The sequence below is a fragment of the Sinocyclocheilus anshuiensis genome, unplaced genomic scaffold (assembly GCF_001515605.1).
Source record: "Sinocyclocheilus anshuiensis isolate Anshui unplaced genomic scaffold, SAMN03320099.WGS_v1.1 scaffold824, whole genome shotgun sequence".
Classification (NCBI taxonomy): domain Eukaryota; kingdom Metazoa; phylum Chordata; class Actinopteri; order Cypriniformes; family Cyprinidae; genus Sinocyclocheilus; species Sinocyclocheilus anshuiensis.
In genome coordinates, this window is record NW_015551064.1 from 588,851 (window position 1) to 610,218 (window position 21,368).

At 34.4% G+C, this 21,368-nt stretch overlaps 1 protein-coding gene across 1 annotated transcript in view; it reads left to right on the forward strand.

The window, feature by feature from the left end:
- The window catches only part of LOC107662043 (receptor tyrosine-protein kinase erbB-4-like), a 217,699-nt gene that overhangs the window by 183,567 nt on the left and 12,764 nt on the right, over window positions 1-21,368 (forward strand). Inside the window, exons 21-23 of the mRNA XM_016451903.1 lie at window positions 18,358-18,513; window positions 20,241-20,316; window positions 20,496-20,642. Of these exons, the coding sequence (XP_016307389.1) occupies window positions 18,358-18,513; window positions 20,241-20,316; window positions 20,496-20,642 (379 nt within the window). The remainder of the gene's footprint in view (window positions 1-18,357; window positions 18,514-20,240; window positions 20,317-20,495; window positions 20,643-21,368) is intronic.

The following is a 21,368-nucleotide window of genomic DNA, read 5'->3' on the forward strand; positions in this document are numbered from 1 at the left end:
GAAACTCACCGGCGCATGCGCAACACTGACCTCATACGTCATGCTCCCGGAGCTGCTTCTGTGTACAACTGTTGGCGCAAGCTACATTAAAGTGATTATTAAGTTTTGAATATGGATGTTTTTCTTACAAAAACACATCGATTCGCTACAGAAGGCCTTTGTTTACCCCCTGGAGCCGTGTGAGACACTTTTTTTATGGATGGGCGATTTTTATTTAAGTTCTTTTGGACTGAAGCAATGCAACACCTACTGAGTGGCATTAAACAGCTTGAAATATCAGACAATTTTTAATATAACTCAGACTGGATTCGTCTGAAAGAAGAAAGTCATATACACCTAGGATGCCTCGGGGGTGAGTAAAACGCAGCCTAATTTTCATTTTTGGGTGAACTAACCCTTTAACAATGTATAACTGTATTTAATTGTCAAATTTCTTTAATTGTATTATATTTGCCAGAAGGTCATCCAGTATGATTCTTTTCTGCTTTAAAATTACAGACTATTAATTGTTCCTATATTTAAAACTTTGAGCTAAAAATGTGTTTGTTTGTTTTTTTCCTTTTTTAGCTTCCCTTAGCTCTGACATACAGTACCTGTCTGGCATGATCTTGCACCTTTCTCCCACACTCTTTTGTTTTTCTATTTTCTCTGTATTTCTGGCTTGTGCATGTGTAGTCAGGCATTTGCTGTCAGAAGGAGGCTTTTGCTCTGAAACACAAAACACGCACACACTTGGCATAGCGCTTTAAGTTAAAGGAGCATAAGAATGAATGTGCTATGCCGCCTCAAGCAAAATAACTTTTCCCTTCTCTCATTTTTCTCATTTCTGAAGAAAATGCTTTTTCTTTGTTTGTTTTATTTTTCTTCCAGGCATGCGAACATCAGCAGATAGTGCCATCCATACACAGAGGCCTTTATGGTCTTACAGATGAGTTTAGTGTCACGTTTTTTGTCCTGTAAGAGAAAAAAAGAGAGCAGACATGCTGATAAACATCACTATAGAGAACTATTTTAAATAAAATTATTTTTTGTTGCAATGAAATTTCACAATAGTACTGTTTTTACTGTAGTTTCATCAAATAAATGCAGCATTGGTGAGCATATGAGACTTATTTCGAAAACATTCAAATCTTGCTTACCCCAAATATTTGAACTTTTATTTTAATTTATATTTGGATTTTACTTAATTGGCACCAACCAAAAATATTATTCATAGCAAATTGATAAGTTTATCACTAGTGTTATTAAGTCACATAACACTTAAGTCAACAAAACAATCCATAAGACATAAATATTATTGGACAAGCCATTGTAAAATAGCCAATATTCACACACCAATGACATTTCATTACATTTCCCAGAAGTCTTATGCTGATGCCCTTATCTTCGCTGCTACAGATGTTTAGTCATTGTTGCAATGGAGCCAGGGCAGCCTCAGAGGAAAGGCACGTACATCCCCTTCCCTGAAAAAATACATACAGGGCCCCGGCACCAAACACTACCTGCAATATTGATTTGCGAGACCAGCTCCTAACAGACGCTAGAGGACTGAGCTGTGTTTTGAGGAGCAGACAGGTGTGTATTATTTACTGTGGCCCGAGGAAGGTCAGACCTTGCTCTGAATCTATAAACAATTGTTCAGGCCAGGTCAAAGGCAATGAAGAACCAGAGAAAAAAGGAGAGAAAAAGACTATAAAATGGGGCAGAAGCCAATATTGTTAGAAGGGAAAGGAATAGGCCGACGTGCCAGTGAACTATCTGAGATCATATCAAGAGTAAATTAATCACCCAGCAAATGAGAGCTAAGCTCTTCTTTGTGCCCTGGTGTAATACCACATGAGGCAAAGGACGACTGCATGACCTTACAGCAGATGAATTCACACTGGATTCAGTGGTTTGATTTAAAGGATTAGTTCGCCAAAAATGAAAATGATGAATCATTTGCTCACCCTAATGTCATTTCAAACAAGTTTCTTTCTTCTGTGGAACGCAATGCGCCTTTCCATACAGATATAGTAGAAAACCTCCAAAAATGTCTTGCACACATACATAGGTGAGATTTGAGGCCTGTCTGTATGTTATTCTTTCTTTCTTTTGAGGTCATTGCACCAACTGTGTTTCATCAAGACCTCATATCGTTCACATAATTCAGAACCCTTCTTATTATGGAAAGTGTAAACACAGAGAGAGCTCTTTATGATGATGGTTACTATAGATTTAATATTGAATTATACCTGTCATTTGAAACCTATACTGTCATCAGTCTTTTTTTCTCACTCCCAGTGTGATTTCCCAGGAACGTGTTTTTCTCCCACTGAACGGTTAATGTGTTTCCAGGCATCCGTTACAGCTTAAAGAGATGCATCCAGGCCAACAAATTGAGCAGTAAATTGCTGGATATGAGGTTCAATTAACAGCAACAAGTCATGTGCAGAGAGTGACGGCATCCTAGAGAGAGTGTGAGTGTGTTTGTCACCATCACTCATTTTCCTCGAAACGTTTAAGTCTGAAGAGTGGAAGTCAATCTTAACTTCAAAACATTCAGCTCCATTTTGGATAGCATTTTGAATTGTATTTTATTTATTTTTCTAAATGTTCTTCTGTAATGAACAGTTGTATACTGTTGCTCATAGCATCTGTTAGTAATAAGAGTAGATGCTGGGAAGCTTTTAAAGGGATAGTTCACCTAAAAATAAAAATTCTGTCATCATTTACTCACCCTTATGTCATTCCACACCTGTATGACTTATTTTCTTCTGTGGAACATACGTTTTTTTTTGTCCATACAACAAAGATCCAAAGTAGTTTGGGCCTCAAAATATCTTCTTTTGCATTCCACATTTGTACAACTTTGGTGCAAAAGGTGAGGGTGAGTAAATGATGAGTAAATCATTTTGGGGGAACTATCCCTTTAAGGGAATCTTGTGCTGAATTATGGTATGGAGGAAAACAGCATTGTTCCATTTCCACTCATGACTCCATTGCATGATTCAATTTTTGTAGGTCACATCAGAGGACAAATAAGACGATGTGTTTTGGGTGGGGGTGATGCCCCCTCTCCCCTATTGTGCCCCCCACACTGTGTCGTTAATGAATTTGGCCCCCCACCCCCAAGGCCTCCACAGGTCTCCAGGTCTCACCTGATTGAGAGGAGCACGTAGGTCTCGCTCCTCCCTCATGCCAAGCACATTACCAAGCCCATCTGGTGCCCTGCGCCCCATGCCAAGTACAGCCCAGTCTGTCAGGACAAGGTCATGTGTTGGCATATGTTCTGGCACACCATTTCCTTCCCCAAAGACCCAATACCTGAGATCAGAACAATGTGCTTTGGAGCCAACTAGAGGTGTCACTAGATGTAATTTTACCAGAGAAAGAGAGAGATCACTGGTAAGAGTTATCTAAGACTTCAAAAATAACTACAGGTATTTGTCTGAGGAAACATTTTTTGTAATAATATCTATACCTTAAATCGGGATTTCATATCCATTTTGTTATCTTAACTGGATATAAGTTTATTTTAACAGAAAGATGTTTAAAATTTTGGGGTTGGTACGTCTTTTTATGCACTTGAAAGAAGTCTCTTATGCTCACCAAAGCTGCATTTATTTAACCAAAAATGCAGTAAAAACTGTAATATTGTGAAATTTTATTACAATTCAAAATAACTGTTTTCTGTTTTAATATATATTTAAAATGCAGTTTATTCCTGTGATGGCAAAGCAGCATTTTCAGCTGCCATTACTCCAGTCTACAATGTCACATGATCCTTCGGAAATCAGACATTTGTGCTGTTTAATATTTCCTTTTTAACAAGATTATTTGATGAATATAAAGTAAAAAAAAAAAAAAACAGCATTTATTCGAAAAAGAAATTTCTTGTAACATTATAAATCACAATGATCAATTTAATGCATCCTTGCCAATTTAAAGTATTAATTTAAAAAAAAATTAAAAATTAAAAAAACTGTGTGTGTGTGTGTGTGTGTGTGTGTGTGTGTGTGTGTGACATTATTTCTTAGATCATGTAAGACAATCAGATTTGTTTTTCAGATTTTGGTTTTGGGGGCATCACCCCCCAAAACTGAGAACCGCTGCAGTAAATAAATATTCTGACAAGTAATATAGTTTGTTCTCCTAACTATAGACTGTGTATGGTTTCCAAGAAATTAAGGTAATCCTATATTATATACCAGCTGTTTGTAACATCTTAATTTCTGTCGTATCCAAACATATGTTTAGAGCTGTTGGAATGCTGCATACACTAATGCATGCAAGCTAAAATCAATTAATCAAAATGAGTATAATCTGGGAACACTTACAACTCACCACTTATATCATTAGAAAGACATTATGACGACAAGGCTGTAGTATCATTTTCATCATTATGTTATTTTCACTGGCATCTTAGCTTCAAACACAAATGTACAGCTCTTTTATGTTTTTAAAACAGGCGTAACTGAAAGAGTGTGGACTTTGAAAGTTGTTTTGAGAGTTTTTGTTAAAGCAAGCAAAACAGAGCAAAGCAACTTAGCATTGCTCAGCACTATATGTATGGTGACTCCAGAGTCCTGGCTGTAATGGATTACCTATATATAGGAATGACAGGTTGATGTTAATTCCGTGATTTACAAAGCAGGTGTCAGTAATATGTTGAAGGATGTGATCAGCGTCCTGCCTCTCCTGCCAGATTCTTTTTCTGTCAGCGTCCAGCTCAGTTTCACTGTGGCCCACTTGTCCTTCTCCTGTCTAAGTTCCCTATTGGTATTCTGTCACTCTGACCGCTGCTGAATGAGTAGTGAAGTGTGACGGACAGAGCAGGCTCTCACACACAAGGACACACCCTCTCACACACACATATACACTCACACTGCTACAAACATACAAACACACTTCCAACTTCTTTGTTTTTGGTCTCTTTCCCTATATTTTATTGAATTTGAATGCTAGGTAGTGAAATAAAACATCATGCTCATCACTAAAAAACTATTTCTGTTGTAAACTTATGCCATAAAATCAGTACTGATTAGCACAACCATATTTCTCCGTGCTGGAATTACTCTTGCCAATTGTGTGTGTGTGCTCTTTTGTAGTTGTGTATAAAAATAAAGAGAATCTGGAAAGAAATCACCAACTTTCAGCCTGCAGAACTTGTAAACTGACAATTGATTTTTACTAAAGTAACTACAATCCCACCATAAGCTGCACAATTAAAGAAAATAGCACAAGAATTATAAAGGCTTAAAGATGATGTAAGACATTTCAGTTGTTTTGCTAACTTCTTCTAGAATTAACCCACCCCCATTACAATGTTGAGTATTTATTCACAGGCTCAGAGTATTGAAAAACAAGGCATGATGATTGACATGACAAAAGTGGCAATGTAAGGATGATGCCAAGTGGATTTAGAATGCCAAAAAAAAGCTACACACCGTATACTTCCATTTCATTTTTAAATTAATATAAATTATAAATGAATACTTCTGTTCAGTAAGTACTGTATTAAATTGATCAAAAAATGAAAGTAGGGACTTATTTGTTACAAAATATTTTTTTTTAATAAATGCTTGTCTTTTGAACTTTCTGTTCAAATATTCAAACATCAAATATTCCTAAAAATGTATCATGGTTTCCACAAAAATATTAAGCACCACAACTGTTTTCAACTTTGATAATAATAAGAAATCTTTGGTATCACTTCCGAAGGATCAGGTGACCCTGAAGACTGGAGTAATGGCTGCTGAAAATTCAGCTTTGCCATCACAGGAATAAATTGCAGTTTAAAATATATTCAAATATAAAACATTTATTTTTAATTGTAATAATATTTCACAATACTACTGTATTATTATATTTTGATCAAATAAACCCAGCTTTGGTGAGCATGAAAGACTTCTTACAAAAACATAAAATTTTTCTGACCTCAAACTTTTGAACTGTAGTTATTACATATTCTTACTCAAATTCTTACCCAAATGAGTAAAGGAATCATTTTGAAAATATACAAGCTGTTATTTGTCATGCACTGAAAATGATGATGATCCATTTACTTTCATTTTCTTGGTTGGAAAGAAAATGGTTGGATATTACGTTTAGGTTAGGTCAGGATCATATGTATATAGATTTTATGTAAGTATAAAATAAAAATAAGTGTATCATTACATCTTTAATTTTATGCCTGGTATTTAAAAAACACATTAGGCACCTTTAACCTACCCTAAATTTGACTGGTTTTGTGTCATTAACAATACAACATGGCTATTTAATGCAGCATAGCTTGCAGAGACATAGAGACACATTCTGAATAGTTTAAAGCATTCTTGTGTTTCTACCCTTAATTCTCTCTTGTGTATTATCTCTGTCGATGTGCTGTTCCTCATTTCTTTGATGCCATGTTCTTCTCTCTCTCTCTCTCTCTCTCACCACCTGTCATTGTTTGGTACACCCCGTCCTCCTCCTCTCTGTGATTGCACTGGTAGTCTTCAGTGGCATGTTTACACAAACTACTTAAACAGGCCTCTCTTTTGTCAGCCATGTTGTGCTGCTCAGCTTTTAATTAGCCCTTTGTCTGTGCAGCATGCCGTTCTTTATTATTTTTCCTGTGCTTGCGTTGTGTTCTTTCCAAACACTGGCTTGAAAATTGGTCACAGAGGGAGTTTATCGCCTGCCTCCTGCAGCCAGTGTGTGTGTGTGTGTGTGTGTGTGTGTGTGTGTGTGAGAGAGAGAGAGATTCTTTAACCTCTATTAATGCACAGTCCAGGTGCTGGATAATAACATGCTTGACAGAGGAAAAGGAGTCATCATTTCTAATAAGCATTTCTTATTCCTCTATTCAGCAACTAGTTGTACAGAACAAGAGGGACCGATTTTTAAAGTCTCAAATCGGGACACACAGGCTAGGGTGACATCCCCACTGGAGCTTTATGAACATTTTTTCATAAACATTTTTCTTCATGGTTATATACTGGGCATTTAGAAGTAGTTGATATATGTAGTTAATATATGATAAAACTGTTATTTTGTCATCTATACTGCCAGTTAAAAGTTGTGGAATAATCCATGATCCTCCAAAAATCATTCTGATATGCTGATTTGGTGCTCAAGAGACATTTATTTTTCTTAGGAAAAATGAAAACATTTGTGCTGCTTAATATTTTTGAGGAAACCATGATAAACTACTTCAAACATTAGGGGTAAGTAGGATTTTAAAAAAAATTGAAATTAATATTTTATTCACCATAAATGATGCATTAAATTGATCAAAAGTGACAGACACTTATAATGTTACAAAATATTTATATTTCAAATAAATGCCGTTATTTTGAACATTCTATTATTCAAAGAATCCTGAAAAACACAGTTTCCACAAAAGTGTTAAAGGGTTAGTTCACCCAAACATTTAAATTAGCCCATAAATTACTCACCCTCAAGTCAACCTTTAAGCAGCAAAAACTGTTTTCAACATTGATAATAGTAAGATCCATTATTAATAATTGATTACCAATAATAATTGATAGCAGTTAAGCACCAAATCAGCATATCAGAATGATTTCTGAAGGATCATGTGACATTGAAGACTTCAGTAATGGCTGCTGAAAATTCAGCTTTGAATCACAGGAATAAATTACTTTTTAACATATATTCAAATGTATTTAACAGCTGTATAAAAAAATTATAAAATAGCTATTTTAAATTGTAATAAAATTTCACAATATTGCTGTTTTTAGTGTAATTTGAGCAAAAAAATCCAGCATTGGTGAGCAAAAGAGACTTCTTTAAAAAAATAAAATAAAAGTATATTAAACGAAATCATGTTCCTTGTAAATAGCTTTTTATAATTAAGTACAGCACTTTTAAAACTTAAATACACGTGGAAGATATTTTGAAGAAGGTTTTAACTGCTTTTGCACGCAAGTTAGTGGAGTCCAAAACAACACTGAACCCTACTGATGTTCATTATATGGAGAACACTGAGAAATTTTTTATACAGAAGTAAGTAAAGCAGTTTTGGAACAACATGAGGGCGAGTAAATGATGACAGAACTTTAATTTTTGACTTAACTATCCCTTTAAATCTGATGCAGTTGGAATGCTGCAGTTGGAATGCTGCAGTTTTGATGTACTAAGATGGTCAATGCAATCTTTTCTGACACCACCGCATTTTTATACAGGGATTTTAATTGCCTGAAACTTTATCTGCAAGGTCAAAGCCCCAATTTCTTCTTAAAAAAAACAACTGCCAATTTAAAGGAGTCACTAGTATGATAAAAGTTATAATCAATAGACGAATCTCCCCTCCAATTTTGTTGATTGTCATAATTTTTTCAATTGACTGTGGTCTGCTGACAGGTCTGGAATTAATGGAATGGTTTTGTGGCAGTAAAACTGTTCAGAAAGGACATTCGGAATACTGATGATGACACCTGCAAGACTAAGCCTATCACACGGCTCCATGCACTGCACAACTGAAATAGCAGGGAAAGATTATTTGGCTCGGATGAGGAAAAGATGGCTGAGTCTAATCCCGGTCAGATGTGGTTACAGGTGTAAGAGAGGATAAAGAGTGTGGATGGGAGTGAAGAGACAGGAGGACTGAATCACTTTCTCTGCGGTGGGTCCTCACAGGTCACCTTCCTCACTCAGAGATTATTCCCAGTCTTATTTCACAAGCACACATCCTCCACAGAGAGAGGAAATGCACAGAAGGCTTTGGGTTTCAAATTCGGAGAAGTTCACATCACTGCAAAATGACAAACACTTAATAAGTGACAAATACAATTTCAATCTGTCCCTTAGGGAATGGAAGATATCATTCAAAAGGTCAAAAGCAAGTTGGGAAGGACGTTAATTTAATCAGAGCAGTTTATGGGGGAAGCAGTAAGGGCGTCGATATAGTAATCCAATAATGATGAAACAGTAGGATTTTTCATTCCTTTAAAGTTCTCGTTTTGAAACATGATTACTAAACATGGAGACAAATGCTTTTTGAGATTCCTTGGGATCTCAGAAAATATTCATTGAAAAGTTCAACTTAGCTAAAACTGAGCTAAATTTAAGCTAAGTATACATTTTCATTGTGTCCCTTCTGCATTAAAATGCATTAAGTAAAATTAAATTTTAATAGATGAGTAGGACTGGATAGCAATATATATTTTCCAATCCAATTTTAATTTTTTATGCCTGTTTTGCATATTATATGAAAGAAAGTTTTAGCTATTGCTGTAAATTATATTTGGATATATTCCTATTTTATAAAATATTTTTAACTAATTTATAACAATAGGTAAGAATGTGTCTACATTACAAAACTATAATATACATTTTTAAAAATTAACAGCAGGTCCAAACCTATGCAGTTCGATTGCCATTTAAGAGGAAAATCAGCATTAGTGGTAGTGACCCAGGTTACTTCATTACGCCAGTAGGTAGCAACAAGAGATTGTTTTTTTGTTTTGTTTTTTTTTATCATTCATTCAGTCGATTTGTTCAAAACATTGATTGATTCAGGACCAAACAAGTGAACCATTAAATCATTTACTCAAATGTTTAAATTCATTTAGACACACGGATTCATTCAGAAACTAATCAAGTGACTGTCTTAATGAGTGAGGTATTGGATCATTTACTTAATTAATTTAAAGGGATAGTTCACCCAAAAATGAAAATTACCCTATGATTTACTCACCCTCAAGCCATCCTAGGTGTATCTGACTTCTTTCAGACAAATACAATCGGAGTTATATTAAAAAATGCCCTGGCTCTTCCAAGCTTTATAATGGCAGTGAATGGGTGTTGAGATTTTGAAGCTCAATAAATTGAGTCAATCCATCATAAAAAAATTACTCCACACGGCTCCGAGGGGTTAATAAAGGCTTTCTGAAGTGAATTGATGCATTTGTGTAAGAAAAATATCCGTATTTAAAACTTTATAAACCGTAATCTCTAGCTTCCGCTAACTGTCGTACACACGTTCACGAGAGAGTTCCAGTGGATTCCTACTTTTAAAAAAAGACAGGCTTTCTTGTCATTATTTCACAGTACATGCCCTTTTTATCTCACATTGCAAACTTAAGATACTTTAAATATGACATATTTTGTTCATTAAGCAGTGGTGTCACAAAGCAGTGAAGTAAACAAATGGTGCATAGAGAAAAAAAAGATTGATGCAAGCATCATAACAACATTAAATGTATTAATATGGCACTATATGCATGTTGCAGTATATTAGTTTATAATTCATTATATTATAGGACAACAATACAATTATACAAACAAAAAGGTTGAAGACACCTGCTCTATACTGATACTTCTGTCAGCTTAAGGTAAATTGTGGTTTTGTATTAGCCTTGAACAGATATTGAACACTTTGTGAACTCAGTATCTCTTTGAAAACCTCTGCTAGCCCTTATAAACACATTAAGATGTAGAATCCCCAGACTGAACATTATATTTAAAAAAGCCTTCAGTCTTCAGCTCTTTCATAAAGTCAGTGATTGTCTCTTCAGGGCTCTTCACACACATTCTCACGTATACAGAAATCTCTGTTGCTCTATCAGCACGTCCGCTGCATTAATGGACTGTGTGAGCCATTGATTTCTAATTACACTGAAGTCCACTCTGGGGATAAATATTGTGTGGCGTGGCCATCTTGTGGCTTATTGTAATCAGAGTGAGTATTGATTGGCTGTCCAGGCTGCAGAAGTAATCTGTTTTAAATACACTGGGACCAGAGTGAATGGGGCAAAACGGCCTGTGCTCTGACTGTGGAATGGGTTCGGATTTAGTCCTGTGAGAGACGTGAAACAACTGAAAGGAACCGCAGTGTACTGCTTACTCACACTGAGCTAGGGAAACACAGTGCAGCTTGTGTTTTTAAATACATGAGGATATGATATTTATCATATGTGAGAGCATTCGGCTTTGTTCCAAAACCTACATAGGCAGCATGAAATGGAACTTCAAGTGATGATTTGAAATGCTTTATGTAGATTCAGAATTGACTTTGATGTTGACAGAGTTTGATGTCAGCATGTTGCTAAAATAACACTGTGATTCTCTAAGCATGGAAATACATAAAAATATTGGGTATAGTATTTAATTAATCTAATTAAATATGAAGTGCTATACCCAATATTTCTGTGAAGAAAATAATCTATAAATATAGTGTTCATTGAATAGTCAGTTTAATTAAGTAAATTTATTGAATTAATTATGGACTGGGTCAATATCACCATAGAGTGCCTTTCAACCCTCACAATACTCAAAACTTTTGGATTTAATTTTCCCTTCGCTTTATGTCATATCATAAATAGTAGACACTCAAGTACTATAGAAACATATTAACTGAGCTCCCACACATTTTTTAGATAATTATGGGCCATTATTTGAAGCATAAACCATAAGATATGACCACCCTGTCATGGACATATATATTACTGTTAAATACATTTTCATTGCAAAATTAAGATGCAAATTATATTTTCTAAAATGTATGATGTCCCTTTCCTAAACAGGGTTATTAAAAATAATATAATAATAATAAATAATATAATTACACCCTCAATCACATTGATATACCCCCCCCCATTCATTTTAGTTTTTAGCAATATTAAAATGAATGCTATGTCCACCCTGTCATGTTTATGTCCACGTTGCCGTCTAAGTGGCCGACAGGGTGGACATTTTGGAACAATGACAGGGTGGAGATTTTGAGCTTCATTTAGCATATTAGCTTATAACAAACTGTGACTTGCTAAATATTTAGTCTGGTTGTTGAAGAGAATTTGGTATATTTAAAGCTTTGGCAAAGCAAGTAAGCAAACTCATATGAAGAAAATTTGTCAGTTGAAAAGTCACCAACTTATTCACCTCAGCCGTTGAAATTCCACTGAAGAGACAAAAAAATCTGTTGTCCTGATGTCACTAAAGGGGATGGCCTTTTCTTAAAGGGGCGGATTCCCCAATACGACAGGGTGGACAACCATTCAAGGGACATGGACAAACTCTTCTTTTTTTATTAAATAAAAATATCGTTTTTATTACCAAATGATCAATACACTCAAATCGAGTAATCTCTTATTTAACAAAATATCAATAGGATAATTTTTTTTTTTAATTTTATGATTTGACAATATTCTACTATCATTCAAATTTAATGAGCAGTGCATGGGACATAGCAAAATAACACACATCCTCTTATACAAAACTAAAAAATATATAGAAAATGTATCTAAAGAGCCAAGTAATGCTTTTGTTATGAATATAAAAACTTAGCCTAATATAACACACCCTTTCATAGTCATTGTTATGTTAAGTTATCATGGCAAATGAGTTATTTATGTACAGGACACCAAAAGGCACCCTACAGTGATATTGACCCAACTACTATATTTATTGATTATATTTGTTACTTTATTGTTTATGGTAGTTTTAGATTTGATATTACCTACATATAAATTACATCACTTTTAAATAAAAAAGTGTGTTTGTGTCTGTCTGTCTGTCTGTCTGTCTGTCTGTGATTTCTGGGTTCACTCACAGCAAGGAGTCAACATTAAATAATTTTAACTTTAACCACTCTAACCACTGCCACCAAATTGTTTTTGACAAAATGCATTTAATAGGACTGAACCTGTGTCTGCATGGCTCCGATATGAACATAAATAAGAAATGATTGGGGCCTCCATCATATTTTCTGAGTAGGCAGTGTTTTTCTCCCCAGACTGTAATGTCTGGCTCTTGAGAGCACTCCAGCTCTATCTGTCTCCATGTTTTTGAGAGGCCTCAATGCTAAAACTCTCTCTGTCCATGGCCTAAATGACAAAAGTGCTTCCCTTTTCCTGTCTCTTAACCTTCCTTACTCATTACAGAAATAAAAACAGCTAAAGAGATGAAAGGCTTTGATAGAGGCACATCTACAGTATGTGATGTTTGCTTTAAATTATTTTCCTCCGCTAACATTGTAATCATAATTTTTTGAAATTTTAAATTTTGAACATATGCTTTGTGTACAAATAAGACTCTTGAAAAGCCATGCCAGTATGAGGTAATCACTTTTTTATGTGGTACAAACAAGCACTTTCCCCGTCTGCAGGTACAGCTGTGCAGAAGTCAATATTATTTACCCTGAAATGTACATTTCCCTCCTCTCTACCTCAGCTCTGCAAACGCTAAGATAATTGCATTTTGATAGACGATTAATGTTAATGTAGGCTCATTAATGTTTGAAAAGCTCTTAAGACCATTTCTTTGGTGAGATGTTCCTGGAGTGCATGCAGAAGGAAGGAGGAAGGCAACAGAATGGCTGTCAGTCGTGGTCATTTGTTCTGATTGTCACTTCCTTTGTGTATGTTCATGTTTGCTTCAGAGGCCTGTCATTTTGTCAATTTGTCTGTTTTTTGTATGTGCATAAGTATGTTTCTTCAAGTCAATCTAGTCAGTTTTGTGTGCTATATACAGTACATCAAAGAAACAGTGAACAGACTGTAAATGGTCAACAAATGTGCTGTCTGAAACTAGTTTCTTGCTAGCTAATATTGTGTGATTGTTTTTTAAGACCACTTACACTACCATTCAAAAGTTTGGGGTTTGTAAGATGTTAAAATATTATTACAATTTAAAATATCAATTTTCAATATGAATATTTATTAATGTAATTTATTCCTGTAATAGCAAAGCTGAATTTTCAGCAGCCATTATTCCAGTCTTTAGTGTCAAATGATCCTTCAGAAATCATTCTCATATGTTGATTTGGTGCTCAAGAAACATTTATTATTATCAGTGAAAACATATTATTGTATGAACTATAAAACTATTTATCAAAGTTTAAAAGAATGGGATTAATTTAATTAGAAGTCTTTTGTAACATTATAAATGTTTCTACAGTCACTTTCAATCAATTTAATGTGTCTTTGCTGCAATAGTTTCTTTTTTAAAATCTTAAAGATCCCACCATTTGAATGGTACACTGTAAAAAAAAATCTGTAAAATTTACGGTAAAAAACGGCAGCTGTGGTTGCCGGAATTTTAAAGTAAAAAATACGGTAGCAACGTTTTAGGTTTTACGGTTTTAACTTAAATTTACAGTTAAATACCATAATTTCATTAACTGATATAATGTTAATATACCAACCTATTGAAGTACTGAAATCTGTTTTGTACATTTGTAATACACTGATGACCACCAAAAGCAGGTGGTGATGAGAAAGTCACATGATGAACCAAAGCCCATCACAAGCAGCTTTTAAATAATAACATATATAGAAGGTCCACAGTGTCATTCACACAAACACTAAACACCATCATGGTAACACACATGAAACTGAAATAATGCAATAAACATTAATTTAACAACATTAGGTGTAACACACAACCCTAATATACAAAACTGATAAGAAAAAAACTAAGAAGAAACATCGTTATTTCAACAAAAAAACATCAAAGTTGAAATGTAACGCAGGGAATTCTGGGAATGTCAATTTACGGTTATTCACTGTAAATTATACTGTCTTTTTCACTTCCAAAAACGGTATACTACCATAAAATGAATGTCCAATACATGTAATGTCCAATACAGTTTTTCACCGTATATAGTAGGGGAATTTACCGTTAACCATTTAACAGGTTTTTACTGTAGCATTTTTACAGTCTTTTACCGTTAAATTCACGGTCATTTTTTACAGTGTAGTGTATGTCTAGATGTGATAGAGTCCTGTGAAATGTGGTTATGGGTGAGTATGGAGAGGAGGTAGTGATTTTTTTTTTCCTTCAGCGAGCAAAGAGGGTGTAATCCCCACACCATTACCTCGAATTACACATGCTTGCTGGGGAAAGATTGCAAATGCAGGGCATAAAGATATTTATTCCCTCCTTCACAGTTCTGCGGATTTTTGTGTATTTCAAAGCAGGCAGATTAGCATTTCTTGCTCAATGTTTTAGGAACACCATTGGACTGGACACTGACCTCAACCCTGAGGGACATTGAGGACTTATTGTTTAATTTATTATCTTTTACCAATCCAATTCACACTGCCCTCATATATGGCCTTACTAGACTAAACTAACTAGAACCACAGTCACTTTTTACTGTGGGAGACACATCAAGTGTGCTTGTGTTGGATGAAGTTTTGAATGCGAAGGCTGTCCATATTTTTCTTTCAGTATTGAATGAATTATGTATATTTAAAATGGATATAATATAATAATATAATGCCGTACTGGATTTACTTCCTACTGATTCAATCATGGTGCATTCTGGGAGTCGCTTCGTTACAAAGGCCATAATGAGGTATCTTAGGGGGCAGCATAATTAAGATGCCTAGAAAACAATGCCTTTGAAACCTGCCTCTATAGGCAGCTCAGTTGGTTTTGGTAAAGAACACTTTTCTCATAACATAAGAACTGTCTGAGGAACATATTAGTGTAATTTGTCTTTTTTTTACTCTTGTTAGTAAAGCATTATCCTCTTTCCCAGCTTAACCCAAACCCATTTGAATATGGTTGAAATAAACCCCTTTCTTCATTCCCAGACTGTTATAGCTGGTCCACTCATTTTCTCAGCTCATCTTAAATTGGGGAATTTCTCTTTCAGAGCTGCTGCCATCATATTAATAAGTACAGTGGGAAACATGCTCTCAGATCTGACTGTGCTGCAATTCATGAGTCTAGACAGTTGACATGCTGCAAAGCGAGCCACTTTCCTCATTCATTATAAGTTTTATGTGTCACTGGTTTGTTCCCAATTAGAATTGAGCTCTCACTCAGGTTTGACATATAACCATTTGATTAGCATAGATACTCTCTTCTGGGAAAATGAGAAGAATACCCAGCAGATTTAGCTATTTTTATAAAGAAAAGTACTTATTTTATGTGTTGTTTTGCACTTCAAATAAAAGCAGAAAATCAGATTTTTATCTTCAGTCATTTGAATTAAAAAAATTGAAGACTACAGTGGATACAAGCAATTTAGCAACAAGATGATAAGAAACGCCTGTGGAATCACATATCTAAATAAGTGTTTTGCATAATTTGTGGTCTGACGCTAAAACTTATTTAGCATATTAATAAGTAAATAATAAGTAAGATATAAAAAAAATGTGAATGTCATAAAACTAGTTTGTTCAAATGAAATAAAGAAGAACTCTGTAACCTCTAGTTTTGTATTAACAGCATAAATTGTTCATATTCTGATATTAACAAATTCAGTTCAGTACTGTTATTGTTCACTAGCCCTAAAACTATTAAAAATATTTTTTGGTAATTTGAAATAAAACCAGAATAAAATATAAATATTAATTGGGGGAAAAAAACGTACTAAAATAACTGACATACTAAAATAACTAAAACTATTAAATATATAACTAAAACTATATTTATATTTAAGTTTAGTTTTAGTTATTTTATACCATATATATGGTATAAAATAACTAAAACTAAACTTGAAAAATAAGGTACTGCAGACAAACACATAAACAATATTTTTTAGTAGTCTTGTAAGAAAAGTTCAGGGTTTTTGCTTTATGAAGTGCAAAAGACAAAAAAAATTGAGGATTATTTTTCTTCCAGCAATAGCCAAATCTGTAGATATTTCCCTTCAATTGTCTATAAAAATTATTGCACTACATGGATTTCCCCCAGTATATGATGCATTACCAGCTGTATTTAGCAACAGCAACTTGGTCCTGTTCCTCCTATGAATAAATTCTCACAGCTTTGATATTAAAAGCACTTGTAACCAGACTCTTTCTGTGAACACACGCAGTCTTCTCATCTCGTAGAGCACCTGTGATGGGCTACACTGGACCTCTCAAATTGTATGTCCCCACTTTTACAAGCTCGTTCTCACTATCTCGCTTTCTTAGTAAAACCATTTTGCTGTAAGCTGTCCTTACCTCTCCACCAATCACATTAAGATTTAAATGTCATCCAGCCACAAGCTCAAGGGCACTTGAAAGCCCTGTTAGAGGAAAAGTAGAGAAGCTGTTTTCTTGCGAATGGATCGCGGCCCTGCAAAAGGCCTCCATGCTGCAGTTTGGACTTAAATCGATTACATGCATCGTTCGCTCCTCCAGAAAATTGATGTCTGGAGTTTTCATTGTTTTGCAATACACGGCCATGCCTGAGAAGAGACTCATCGCTTATCAATGTGAACAATCTCCATTAATAATACTGTGACTTTTTTCCAGTGGAATCCCTCCACAAGTGTCTTTGAAAGTGATGGTAGAACAAACAAACTTTGATTTTACTGTTAATGCCTTCTTCCTAACCATTTAATTTTAAGGCTACAAACTCTTCCTCATAATGAATCTTCATTTTATCATGACACTAATGTAGAAATACATTAAGAATTTGATTAGCTTACTGTATGAGTCATTGATGGTATATTAATTTAAATGTGTATTTTGCAGTAATATCTAGTAGTCTTGCAGTAGAACTTATTAAGCACATTAAGTAAATAATAAATAAGATAATGTGAATATAATAAAACCAGGTTGTTCAACTGAAATACGGAACAACTCTGTAACCTGACTATTGTATATTGTTTTATGTAAGCAGCATAATTGTTCATGTTCATCGTCAGATGATTGTTTTTATTAACTAACACTAAAACTATTAAACACTAAAACATTTTTGGTAATTAAAATAAAGACAAAATAAAATAAAATAATATCAATAATAGATGAAAAACTTAAACCTACAAGAAAACTTAATTATTAACTGAAATAAGGTTAAGCTGAATTACTAAAATTACTTAAACTAAAACTTAAATAGCAGAATATAATTATTTGTAAAAAGGGTTAAAATGACAAGCACATAACAAATATGACTAGAACTTAAACTAAAAATTAAGGCTAAAATAACAAAAAAAAATGAAATATAAAAATTAATTTTATATAATTATATTTTATATAAATGCAATTTATAAATAAATTGTATATCAGTAAATAATAAAAAAGTATAAAACAATACAAAAATAATTGATTGATTTTAATGAATACTCTCACGACACAACTGGCAACTTGTCATATATTTGGGGAGTACAATGGGAAAAAACTATCCCATCAGACTGAATTTACATTATATGTTATATTAGATCAATTTTCTTAACCAGTCATTTGCAAAATAAAGTACTGCAGATGTACACATTATTATTCAAATGTCTTAAAATAAAAGTTTGGAATTTTTTTTTTTAAGTTATTAGCTTGAGATGGTATCATCACGCTTGTGGTAGTGTTAGTGTTGATGATGATTTTGATTGTCACACAAACAAACAGTTAAATTAATCAGTCACGGTAATTGATGATCATTTTAAAAGTGTGTGTGTGTGTGTGTGTACAGGTTTATATATCCTGGTGGGGACAGGGTATGATGTACTTGGAGGACAGGAGACTTGTGCACAGGGATCTGGCTGCTCGGAACGTCCTAGTGAAGTCACCCAACCATATAAAGATCACTGACTTCGGTCTGGCTCGCCTTCTGGATGCAGATGAGAAGGAATACAATGCAGATGGGGGCAAGGTCAGTGTCACATGACCCCAACATGACAAAGGGCATGCACTGACCTGTTTGCATAGCATCACTTTATATGTTCTCTTTGTGTTAGAACAACAATGCTTTGATTAATCAAGAAATTTGCTGCACTAAACATTCGTCCCGGGGTTTTAGAACACAGCCTCTAATGACTGGCTAATTAACAATGTTTGCTAAGGCCAAATGTGCACTACAAGACAGAAGGTTGTCACTCTGCATGCATTCAAAAACTCACGGGTTCTTAAGGGTCACTTTACATGACTAATGACTAGAGTAATCACAGACTAGTCAGACTATGCACACATGAAATATGTGCTTCTATTTTTCTGAGTGATCAGATTTACAGGTTTTAGCTCATGATGAAATGGGCAAAGGATTCTGCTTTTCATTGAAGGAGAAAGCCAACAATATAGAAAAAATAAAATTTTATAAATCCAGTTTTTTTTTTTATCCTAAAAGAGCGAAATATTTAAACATTTTTGAAATATACAGGCATTGTATTTTTCATTAAGTGACTATGTTAATATACCAAAATCAAATTAAAATGTACAAATTAACCACCATAATAATACAGGTGGTAAAATATAAAGCCACATGATGAATCAGAGTTTATTATAAATGGCCTTTCCATAAAACATGGCCAATACTTATAGACAATGCACAGGGTCATACACAAAGACAAAACACCATCATTGTAACACATGACACTAATATAATGCAATAAACATTAACTAAATAACATAGAATGTTAAACAAAACACCCTAATGTACATTACTAGTAATAAAAATGAGAAGAGACAAAACTATTTGTTTAAAATATATTGGGAATTATATTATATGTTGTCCATTTACTGATCTGCAGCATATGGAAATACATAATTTTTACTTGCAAAAAAACATACATTTGTCAGAAGTTTACAGTAAAACTACATGTAATGTTAAACCATTTACAGTTTTTCAGTGTATAACTTACAGTTAATCAATTAACAGTTATTTACTACAGAGTTTTAAAGTTTCTATCAATTTAAAAATTTATAAAATTTATAAAAATAGAATTTGCCATATTCTAAATATGGAATATCATTTGATATTTGACATTTGACTTTGACCAGTAAGGAACCACCCAGAACTAATAAGCCCAGGTAGCCCAATAGCAACACACTAAAAATAACATCGCAAAAGCGTAGCAACACCCTGGTAACCACCCACCCTAACATTGTGGTGGAGAGTTTTGCACAAGCAAGTGTCATTCTTCCATCCTCTCTGCATCTCTTTTCATTTCAAACAAACTTCCACCCACCAGCTGCTGTGTCCTTTTCCTGCACTTCACTTCATGTACACATTGATTCGATCTTATCCATCTGAATCTCTCTCTTGCTGCCGTATCAGAATAGAAAAAAAAATAACACATTTAGCCCAACCTGTTTTTATTTTCCCTCCAAAGCAAAAGATAAAAGAGTCAGGTATCACTGATTATTCCATTTCTGAAATATTAACTTTCCAGACTTAATGTATAATGCATGATTCTGTGATAAGGTTTGGTTTTAGCGATGTAAGCTTTGAAGAAACTTTGTCAAGTTTCTTAAATAAACAATAAAGCAGTACTCGCTGTGCTCACATGATGAATGCTATTTTTTTTTTTTTACTTTAATACATTTTCATGTACTGTATCAGTGTGTATTTTTCAAATGATATGTTCCCTCTTGTTTTGTCAGATGCCTATAAAGTGGATGGCCTTGGAGTGCATACACTATAGAAAATTCACCCACCAAAGTGACGTATGGAGTTACGGTGAGATGAGCCTGAATTGCAGTTAATTGCCTCAGTAAAATATAATTTATCTTATTTAAAGTCTAATTTCAATTGTTTTTTTGCAGCTAGACTCTGTATGATTCGGACAAACGACTACCTGATAGTCTCAGCACACACCTATAAGCTTTTTAAATTATATTTATTGGGTTTTCTTCCAGGAGTGACAATCTGGGAGCTGATGACATTCGGAGGAAAGCCGTACGATGGAATCCCAACCCGAGAGATTCCTGACCTGTTGGAGAAAGGAGAGAGGCTTCCTCAACCTCCCATCTGCACTATTGATGTCTACATGGTCATGGTCAAATGTAAGGGAGCTTTGCACATTCCAGATTTTTTTTTGTTTTGTTCCCCATGACACATCTTGGTAGAAGTTCTTTTTTAGTGTTCAAGCAGGTTGGCTAAGGAAACCCTATGAGTTTATACTGTAGGTGAGTGACCTTTGAATCGTGTAGTTGTACGTAAGTAAACACTACATAATTGTCAATAAGAAACTGTAGATTCATAAGACATTTAAAATGAATAAACATGGTTTAATGTTTTTATTGTGACAGTGGTCAGAAAAAATATATATTTTTAGCTATTTTTCTCTTAACCTGTTAAAGGGGTCATATGATGCTTTTTTAAAGATCATTATTTTGTGCATTTGGTGTAACAGAATATGTTGACATGCTTTAATGTTCAAAAAACACATTATTTTTCAAATACTGTACATTATTGTAGGTCCTCTATGCCCCGCCTCTCTCAAACACGTCGTTTTCAACAAAGCCCCTTCCTTTGACAAGCGCAGTCTGCTCTGATTGGCCAGCTGACCCAGTGCATTGTGATTGGCCGAACACCGCAAGCACTCGTCGGAAATGTAACGCCCCTTACCATAATCGCAGCTTCAGCTTTCAAAATAAATGTAAAGACAGAGCCCGAAAGGGGAACAGAGTCGCGTGACAGACACAGTGATGAAGCTGGTATGTGTTTGCAGTACACAAGCCACGGTTAAGACAGCTGACTCCACTGTGATGTGACCCTGTCTCTCTCTC